The 9,978-nt window shown below is 35.8% G+C and overlaps 2 protein-coding genes across 2 annotated transcripts; both read right to left on the bottom strand.

The window, feature by feature from the left end:
- Window positions 1-25: 25 nt before the first annotated feature.
- LOC144979288 (uncharacterized) lies at window positions 26-1,319 on the bottom strand. Its single transcript, XM_078925909.1, has 3 exons — window positions 1,068-1,319; window positions 620-718; window positions 26-277 (listed from the first exon to the last, which is right to left on the bottom strand). Exons 1-3 carry the CDS (start codon window positions 1,175-1,177, stop codon window positions 136-138), a joined length of 351 nt encoding a protein of 116 aa, XP_078782035.1. The 5' UTR covers window positions 1,178-1,319; the 3' UTR covers window positions 26-135.
- Window positions 1,320-7,133: 5,814 nt separating this feature from the next.
- Window positions 7,134-9,971, bottom strand: LOC144979561 (uncharacterized). The gene is made up of 2 exons (XM_078926289.1): window positions 9,791-9,971; window positions 7,134-8,500 (listed from the first exon to the last, which is right to left on the bottom strand). The coding sequence occupies exons 1-2, from the start codon at window positions 9,851-9,853 to the stop codon at window positions 8,006-8,008; spliced, it is 558 nt and encodes a 185-aa protein (XP_078782415.1). The 5' UTR covers window positions 9,854-9,971; the 3' UTR covers window positions 7,134-8,005.
- Window positions 9,972-9,978: the final 7 nt, after the last annotated feature.

Genomic DNA, 9,978 nt, shown 5'->3' with positions numbered 1-9,978 from the left:
ATTTCACAAAACTGCACTTGTAAAGGCATTTGATTATATAAATCAGAAGAATAATATTTGCATTTTTTGAGAAAAGTTACTGTAAATTTTGAAAACCATATGGCAATCTTCCACAAAAATAAATAAATTACAAACTCAAACTTCAACACATCCGGCATACAATAGACCAGGGACAAGTTCAGGCCAAAAAGGTGGGACAAGGGTTGTGGAACCAGGATCAAGGCGCACTTTCTTGGGTTTGGAAGGGCCAGGAATCTCATGAGATGGAATTTGAGACCTGAAATGAGATGAATTTTTTAAAAAGAAAAAAAAAAAAAAAAAAAAGAATTAGAATTGCAAAAACAATTTTAATAAGTCAAAGGTAAACCAAATAAACAAAATATTGACAGTTTGACTCAGTCCATACACAAAAGTAACAAAATTCAGTATATCAACTGTTTGTCATTCTCATGTTCCCTGTGAACCCATGAAATTCTTACCTTCACTATTTGTGAGCCACATACTAAAACATTGCTTCATACCAACCATTTGAAGCAATTTATAAACTAATGATAATTTCTAGAATGTCATACTTCCAAAGTGCATCTGAATAGAGTATAATAATATGATTCCTGCTCACCTTTCGCAATGACTTCTTTTACTTGTACTCATAGTTGCAACACCAGGGATACGAGTGACATCTTCATAATCCTCATCTTGTGCTTGGATTTGGGTCTCACTGCGTTAAAAAGAAATAACAAAAGAACAAAATTCTGTTAAAAGCTGCTCTCACAAAATATCACAATCTTAATTTCTAAAAGTCAGAAGTAAAAATAAAGTTGTATCACTCCTTGTTGAAATACATGGCTCTCAACTTCTATTGTCAGCCATGTTTGATGTTTGTTTACATTTTCAGCTATCCACTTGCCCAACTTCTATGCTTCGTAAATGAGGTGAAAAGTGAAAAAATAAATAATAACTTAATAGAAACCGATAAAAAAAAGATCAGGGTTCAAGAGGATGTGCGTTTTTTGACTTGAACATGATGTCAGAGGATGTAATTGTGAAAAGTTGAGAAAAATACTTACTCGTCAGGTTCGTCATTCGAGTCCAGATTTGGTGAGTAGGGCAGGTCCCCATCAGGCATCATATTCTCGGGAACAGAGGCGTAATTTTCATCGTCACTGTCTTCATTCATGTATCAGATATCGTAGACCTCTTTTTCGGTACAATAAGTCATTGTAAAATGTATCTAATTAGTTTATTTTGAGTAAATTTGTGAGTAGAGACGACAAGTCGACTGTCAAAACAAGATGGCGGAAGTCGAGTGACGAACCGAGTTACTGACACAACACTTTCGTATTTCTTGTGATTTAGGAGGAAAAAATCAAATATTCTTAGAGATTTTGTAGTTTTTATTGTATAAAATTAAGTAAATTATTATAAAAATCGCCATTTGGGGGCATATTATAAAGCGCACTTAAAGCGAAACGAGAGGAAAGAAAGGGGGCGTGTCCATCGATCACCGGTGATCGAAATCTCTATTATGGAACGTGTGAGAGTTAATTCTTCATTCTGGCTAGAACTTTTTCATATGTCATGTGATCAGAATGTATAAAAGTCATAACAGGATCAGATTTATAACGTTTTTCTCCTCTGGATACACTTTTATGCTCGTGGGAGACGTATTTCATAAGGACGTACGCCATTGTTCCGATAGTTTAGAACCAGTTACTAAGTTACCATGCGTTATTACGAGAGAAGTGATGTCATGACTGTTGAAGCATATTATGGACATGTGTTGGGTTATTTGATCGCTTTTACCCGATCGACGATCGAGTCAGCGTCAACGAGTCAGTGTCCGATCTCAATGCCGGAAGAGCGAGTCAGTAAAACGATCGAGTCACTAAAACGATCAGGCGGGTTGTGAGCTTGAGACGAGCTTGAGACGATCTTGACACGTGAGACGAGCTTGAGACGATCAGGATCCGAGCGAGCGGAGGGGTAACGAGTGTTTCGAATCATTTCAAATTCAAACGATCACAGTTTGCCATCCGATACCAATCGCCAACGTTTGCACACGGTAGTCTGTGGTTCTTCCACAGCCCTCACTCCTTGTCAGATGTTAGTGTGTCTGGGTGGCAGGGAAATTCGTATAGGTGTATCACGCGTGTGTGACAAGTCTTCATTAAACCTACTCAAGTTTGACTATCACACACACACACACACACACACACACACACACACACACACACACACACACTAAGGCTATTTCTATGACACACACGCATCCATCTATCAATGAACACTCCTACAGTAGTGCGGCTATGTGGTCTAGTCATGACGTACCTATAGTACTCTAGTCGGCCATGGGTCTAGTGCATTATAATGGTCTAGTGGTATGACACCCGCGTTCGGATCGGAAAGTCCTGGGTTCGAGCCTCGCGCTCGGTGCATAGTTGAGTCTTTGGACAAGGCTCTTTACTCACATTCTCTCACCGTACTCAGGTGTAAAATGAGTACCTGGCCGTTAACAGCGTTGTCTTGTCTGAAAAATTGTAATATCACCTAACAGGCGGCATGTCCCGTCCTACATATTAAATGTTGCTGTTGACCAGGGACCCCTTTACAAAGCGCTTTGATCACATTTAGTGGATATTGTAAAGCTCAATTTTTAAAAGTAAAACATTAGCTTTGAATATGGAATGTTTCAATTTTAGATGCCTGTGTATTCTTTGTTAGTTCCCATCATCATCATCATCATCATCATCATCATCATCATCATCATCATCAGGGGCAGCGGTACGGTCTTTGGTTGGCACCCGAAAGGTACCGAGTTCGATCACCCGCCGCTGAGTGGTCTTGAGCAAGTCACCTTGCCCTAACTAAATTTGCGGCGCTGCACTGCGGCTGTCGCTTGGGTTATTCCAGTCTTCCCTTAGAATAGACCTGAAAGACGAATCTCCCCTATGGGATGAATAAAGGGAATTATGTTTAATTTATTTATCATCACCATCATATCAGCGGGATCATCATCATCACCACCACCACCACCACCACCCTAATAATAAGGAATAAAATAAATATCAACACATTCCAATGTAATAATCAACCTAAAATCAATCAGTGCTCCTAAAAGACCCCTTTGATTTCTTTGTCTAATTCGTTCCATACTTTTGGAGTCCCGACAAAGAAAGATTTTCAGCTAACTATAGTTTATATATGGGAACATTAATCAGTCGTTTATATGGAATCGGAGTTGTCTAGGTGTATTAGTTCAAAGCGCATTTCCAAGGATTTACCATACTCAATGAATTTCACAATATTTAATTTAATTTATTCCTCCGGCACACCATATCGACCATACATCCATTTCGTACAGTAGGTACCGATCGCTGTTTGGAGTCTTTTTGTATTAAAGCTCTTTACAATACCCGTCATTGCTTATAAGATAAGAATACATTCACACCTGAGTCAAGTGCCTTACACACGGACTTAACGTCTGGATCACAATTTTCAACAATCACTGTCACTCATTCGGCCATTGACAAGGCTTGATTTTGTGACAAGAGACACCGTACCACTGAGCGACCGAACAAATAATCACCATCTGCGCCATCGTCATCATCATCATTATCATCATCCTCATCACAGCCGTAACAGCCAGCAATACACAATCATCATCTTCGGGTCCGGTCTATCCGTGTGGGGGGTGGGGGTGGAACCTGCTAAAGTATTTCATTTTTTAAAAACAGAAACACGATAATCATCATCATCATCATCGTCATCCATTGTCGTCGGCATCGTTATCATCGTGTCCGGGCAATCCGTGGGTGTCTGTGTGTGGAACCTGCTAAATATTATTATTATCTACCTACCTAATAAAAACACACCATTCTTGTTCATTTATTTTCAAATAATGAAATGAAAGGCACGACCTTTTCCCGCACACACAAGAGGCGATGACGACCAGTGACAAATTATGGGAGGTGGGGGCGGCCGACAACTTTTGGCGCGACATAAATATGAAATGTTAAGGTGACAGCGGGATGATGGTGGTGTGGGAGGGGGGGGGGGGGGTCTCAACCCTTCACCATCAACAACTGATGGCGTGTGTGTGTGTGTGTGTGTGTTGTGTGTGTGTGTGTGTGTGTGTGTGTGTGATGCGACGACGATCATAATCAAGGCTGCCAGACAGCCAGATTTCTTCTTGCCCAAGTAGTCAAATTGACCCCAAATAGCCAAAGACCACAAGCATTCTGACTCCCTTGAAAAACTCATTGGTTTTGATTAACAAAACAATCGACTACAGTTGGATAAACTTATCTTTTCATTTTTTTAAAAATAAAAGATTTTTTTAAAAAATGAATAATAATAGAAAAGCGTTTCTTAGTAACCAATTTTGAACTTGGCCATCTGGCAGCCCCCATCATAACCAGCTGCAGTCAAGCCAGCCACAGACATAAGAGAGGGAGGGGTATGTGAAGTTTCCTGTGGCAAACGAGATGCTCGTATTTTTTTTTTTTCAAACGAATCACTGCTCGATGACGTCACTGACTCGAAACCCGCTCGAAACCGACTCGATTTTAGAGGACTCGATCGAAAACCCGCTCGATTTGATCGTTTCAAACTCGACCCAGCACTAAATAAAGAAAAAGCACAGCTGCTGTATCGAGATTGATATATTTTTTCACTTCACTATTTAATATCATCAGAGTAATCAAATATTTTAGGCAACGTCTCATTGACTCATTGATGAATTCTAAAAAAAAAATTGTGTTTTTCCAAAACTCCATCTCGACAAATCAATAGGTATCTACATCGCATTGAGCAGAAAATAAAACTTTGAAAACCGATGGTCTAAGAAATTGTTGGGATTATCTTATTAAAACATATATCTATACTCCTGCTCAAGGTTCAGCATTCATCATTATTATTTTAAAAACAGAAGAGCAAACTTTTATCAACATCACAAAATAATGAGTTCACACTAATCACAATTGTGATTTATACCAAATGTTTTTATAAAAATGTTGTTATATATTTTTTTTAATTTACACATTACTGTATTGAATTTCACTGAGTGAGGTATCCAGTTTGACTGAGTCAAAAGAAAATGATTTATGAGAAAATAGAAAGGAAATGAAATTAAGAAAGAATGAAGAATAAAATTCGAAATAAATAAATAATAAATAAATAAATGTTGTTTTTTGTTTTGTTTTTTAAGGGTTTTACGGCGCTTGCAACACATTAAGGTCATATCAGCACCAGTAAAAAGGAAGAAAATGGGATAGTAAAAAGCTCTGGAATTACAATTAAAGCACCCAAGAAAAAGTAAGAAAAAGGAGAACTGGGAACAAATAGGGATCAGATGTAGAATCCAAGAGCATACCACCAATGTACTTAGTTTGAAATCACCTATAAGTCTCATCCAGACACAAGCACAAAATCCAACAAAGAGGAATACACTCAAATGCTTACATTATTCATTCAAAATAAATATAATAATACATAACAGAGAGATGATTTACAAGGAAAAAAATATCATCTCCCACAACAATAACTATGCATTCGACTGTTTCCCTCCCAGCCAGGACTCCTAACAGGGCCAAGTAATCTCATTCCAAGACAAAGACAGAAAGCATGTTGGAAAATAGATATAAGGGGATAGAAGACACAGTATGTACCTCCCTGCTCACTATGGGAGGTCAGGATCCCCACCCAGTAAATAAATAAATAAATCAATCAATCAAGACAAACATAAAACTTTGAATGAATCAAGTAAGGGAAATTTTTTTTTAAAAACAGGAGCAAAAATTCAACATAACTTTCTACATGAATAAAACAAAATGATGTAAAAATTAAAAAATGACCTGTGCATAAAACAGTAAGTATTTTTAAAATTATAAAATGATAACATTCAGATAGAAAATCACCGGAACTTTAGCAATGAGACTTAAGTTGTACTTTTGAAAAAAAGAGTGAGTTTGATAATCGAGTCAGTGAGAGAGGAACTAGTCTGAGAACATAAGGATTTACAGGGCTAATTAATGAACATAACATTGATTATACTTTTAAAAGTGTTATTATATTTTGTATTATACATCATATTTTTTTCCGATTCTCTCTATGACATTAAAATAAATTCTAAACTATCAAATAAAGTATTTACAAAGAATAAATATCATCCCGTCCCATATTGAAATTTACAAAGAAGTCACAAATATAAATATCTTTTAACTTTAAAATTTACCACCATTTTATATTTTTCGGCGTTTTGTTCGTGAGACATAATGATAATAAATATAGACTGTAGAGTACTTCAAATCGAAAATAATTTGAGCAATGTTACATTGGATTTATTAATTAATCACAAGTCTGTTTGAGGTTCTTTAGAATGTGTCAATTCAATGTGATATAAGAACTAATAATAAAGATATTAATAATTACAACATTAGTAGTAGTAGTAGTAGTAGTAGTAGTAGTAGTAGTAGTAGTAGTAGTAGTAGTAGCAGTAGTAGTAGTAGTAGTAGTAGTAGTAATAATAATAATAATAATAATAATAATAATAATTAATAATAATAATAATAATAATAATAATAATAATAATAATAATAATAATAATAATAATAATAATAATAATAATAATAATAATAATAATAATGAAGACGACGATGATATTGATGATGATGATGATGACGATGATGGTGATAAAAATAACTAAAATAACATATAAAATGGTACGGTGAGGTAATCAATGTAGTCAATATGCTTTACAAAATTCAATCACAGATCAAGCCACTTCAAAATTTACCCTTTTACCACAGAATTCAATTTATTTCATATCAATATTTCTCCCAAATATTTATGAGCCTGTGCCAGAAACTGGATCTCAAAAGGATATCACTTATTTCAAATTATGAATAATCATGATTAATTCTTTATTCATAGATCTGGTTCAGTTTCGTAACAATGCTTTCATCAATCGGATTGTGATAGTATAGTCAAACCGTTACATATTTTTAATTCAAGTAAGTTTACAACATTTATCTTCTCAGTTTTTTTATATTGAAATATCACCATAATTATGCAATCAATTCATTTATTTTAAATTTGGGAAAAAATAAATATCAGTATTTCAATCTTTTAGATTCTTTTGATTAGATTAAAAAAATTATTTGCCAAAAGCAAAATATATGGTAGAAGCTAGGGGAGACTGTTCAAATGAATAAATAATAAGACAAACAAGAGCTGATGTGAATAACACGACAACAACCCTATTTCTGGCAAATGGTCTTATCTATTTATAGTTATGTTAGCCTTCTTTTTAATAATAGCAATGCGACCAGGGTTTCATTAAATCCTGCATTGATGGTACTTGATGAAAACAGTAATGTTTGTTTTTAAGGGTTTTATGGCGCTTGCAACACATTTAGGTCATATCAGCGCCAGTAAAAAGGAAGAAAATGGGATAGTAAAAAGTTCTAGAATCACAATTAAAGCACCCAAGAAAATAGAAGACAAAAGGGGAATTGGTTCAAATAGGAAGCAGATGTAGATTCCAAGAGAACACTATCGAAGTATTTAGTTTGAGATCATCTAAAAGTCTCATCCACACACAAGCACAGGTCCCGACTAAGAGTATTACACTCAAATGTTTACAAATCATATTCAATATGTGTACAAAACATAATACGGTGCATAACAGAGAGATGATTTACATAGGAAAAAAATATCATTTCCCTAAACTAACTATACATTTGACTGTTTCCCTCTCAACCAGGTTATCCGGGAAGGGCCAGGACAAAACCAAGTAATCTCATTCCAAGGCAAAGACAGAAAGCAAGTTGGAAAACATATATGGGGATAGAAGACAGAGTAAGTACCTCTCTGCCCATTATGGGAGGTCAGGAATCCCACCCAGTAAAAATCCTGTATTGATGGTACTTGATGAAAACAGAAAGATATAATATGGTTGACATTTAGAGTAAAATCAAATAGCCGCTGGTTAGGGCTAACTTGAAATTTACGGAGATGCAGGGCGAATCTGTTGTAAAAGAGTGTTCAGATTGTCAATCTTTTCCTTTAACGAATCTTTCTTTGTCTTCAGACTGTCAATTTCTTTTCTCTGATTCTCTTTGGCTTGAAGCAAACTGTTGATTGTTGCAGTCAGTTCTTCAGCTTTCAGGTTAGACTGAGCGACTGTGATTTGATTAAAAAGTACTTGAGCTCCATTGGCATCAACCTTCTCCAATCCCCGTAACTCTGTCAAGATGGCAGTGGCATGCTCTGTAGTATTCCCCACCTTGGCTAAAGTGTCTGATGTGACAGTGTCTGTGGCAACGAGTTCTGTGTTAAATGTGGCCAGATTGGAGTTGAGATCGCTACATAGTTTTTCTCCTGGTTTTAGGACATTCGTTTTGGTGTTTTCAATGACTTGAATTCTGTCAGCACCACCTGCATCTAATCCATCCAGCTGGGTTTTGAGTTCAGTTGCTTGTCGTTCAACTCCCTCAATTCGCTTAAATATAAAAAAACAAAAAACATTTATTAAGATAAATACAAAATTCACTCATAACTATCACATTTGAATGTACTTGGGAAAATAATTAATTTGTGAAGTCCTTTAACTCTCTCCTACCATTACCAATCATTATCCGAATTTTCCCCAAAATGTCATACCCAATTTTTAAACTCAAAATGAATGAGCACATGTAAGGCATAATTCGGTCCAACATAACAAGCTGTACAGCACAGCATTAAATTTTCATGATTATAAATTTTTTTTAAAATCTTCAAATTTTGTGATATACAAATGAAATCCGAATGAGAAAAATGGTGGTTGTATTGTACCGAATGCGGTGCTTCTCCAATAGTTGGTAAGGAGAGGGTTAACAACATACATGGAGCATGGAGCCACAGTGTGTGTAGCTTTGCAGCCAAGTGCAATGGTCCAACCTTTTTATTGCTGCCAACCTGTCAATGTTTGATAATTTTACTGAGGCTCACCTTGGGGCGTTGTTTGATTATAATTTTGATTGCTTTGATGTTATAATAATAATAAATAAATAAATAAATATTGAATTTATATATTACTATTACCTAAACAGCCACGTTAATCGTGCTCTGCGGCGTTATAATTTTAATTCAATTAAATGTGCTTTTATGACCAAGATGCAACTAAGAAAATTGTTTTTAAATCACGAAACTCAGTCAATGAAATATGAAATATGGCCCAGCATCAATTGATCTACAGACCAGTTTTGATTCACAATCCAGGGCTTAGGGACTAATAATCTGTTTGTATGGCCCTAGGCTTGTGACCTGTAGGTTGAAGATTTGAAACCCACTGTGGGCATTGCAAAGTAGATAACCTTTGAAAAATCTTTTTAGTCTGCTTTGTCTGTGTTGAAAAGAATTATAACAGGCTGCATCTTTTGCCCTTAAAACATGTTGCGTGGAAATTGTGCTATATAAAAGCTAATATTTCTTGTTTTTGAAAATATTATACTGGTTTCTGTAGAATGCGCAATAAAGATAATTACTGGCTATCCATTGTATAGGATGCTGGTTTATTGTACAGTTGTATGAGAACCCATAAAACTATGCATTATAAAGACAAGATCTTTAAAAAGTTCCATCGCATCTGTTAAAACAGAAAAAGTAATCTTTTTAAAAAACCTGCACTACAGGTAAGCATAATAAGGCACCAGAAATATTCTTGTACTTCTCTGACATGGACTAAAAAAAAAAAGCAACTCGTGTATCTCATGGCCTCAAGTTCAGATGGCTCCAAGGCTACTATACTTACCGTGAGTTTAGTTTGTATGACCGTCTTAGATTGTGCTGACGTTTCCTTAGCATTGGATGCCATCTGTTGAAGGGAGGAGAGCGACTCGGTCAAGGTTTGGGAATCTTCTATCAGCTGTTGACTCAGAGCTTGAACTGAAGAGACTTGTTCTAGTTTGGCATTAGCCTGGTCTTCCACCGCTACAAAAA

Source organism: Berghia stephanieae, chromosome 9 (genome assembly GCF_034508935.2).
Source record: "Berghia stephanieae isolate SIO BIC M18660-M18661 chromosome 9, UCSD_Bste_1.3, whole genome shotgun sequence".
Taxonomy (NCBI): Eukaryota; Metazoa; Mollusca; class Gastropoda; order Nudibranchia; family Aeolidiidae; genus Berghia; species Berghia stephanieae.
The sequence above is the reverse complement of the archived record's forward strand: the minus strand, read 5'-3'. Positions and strand labels throughout refer to the sequence as shown.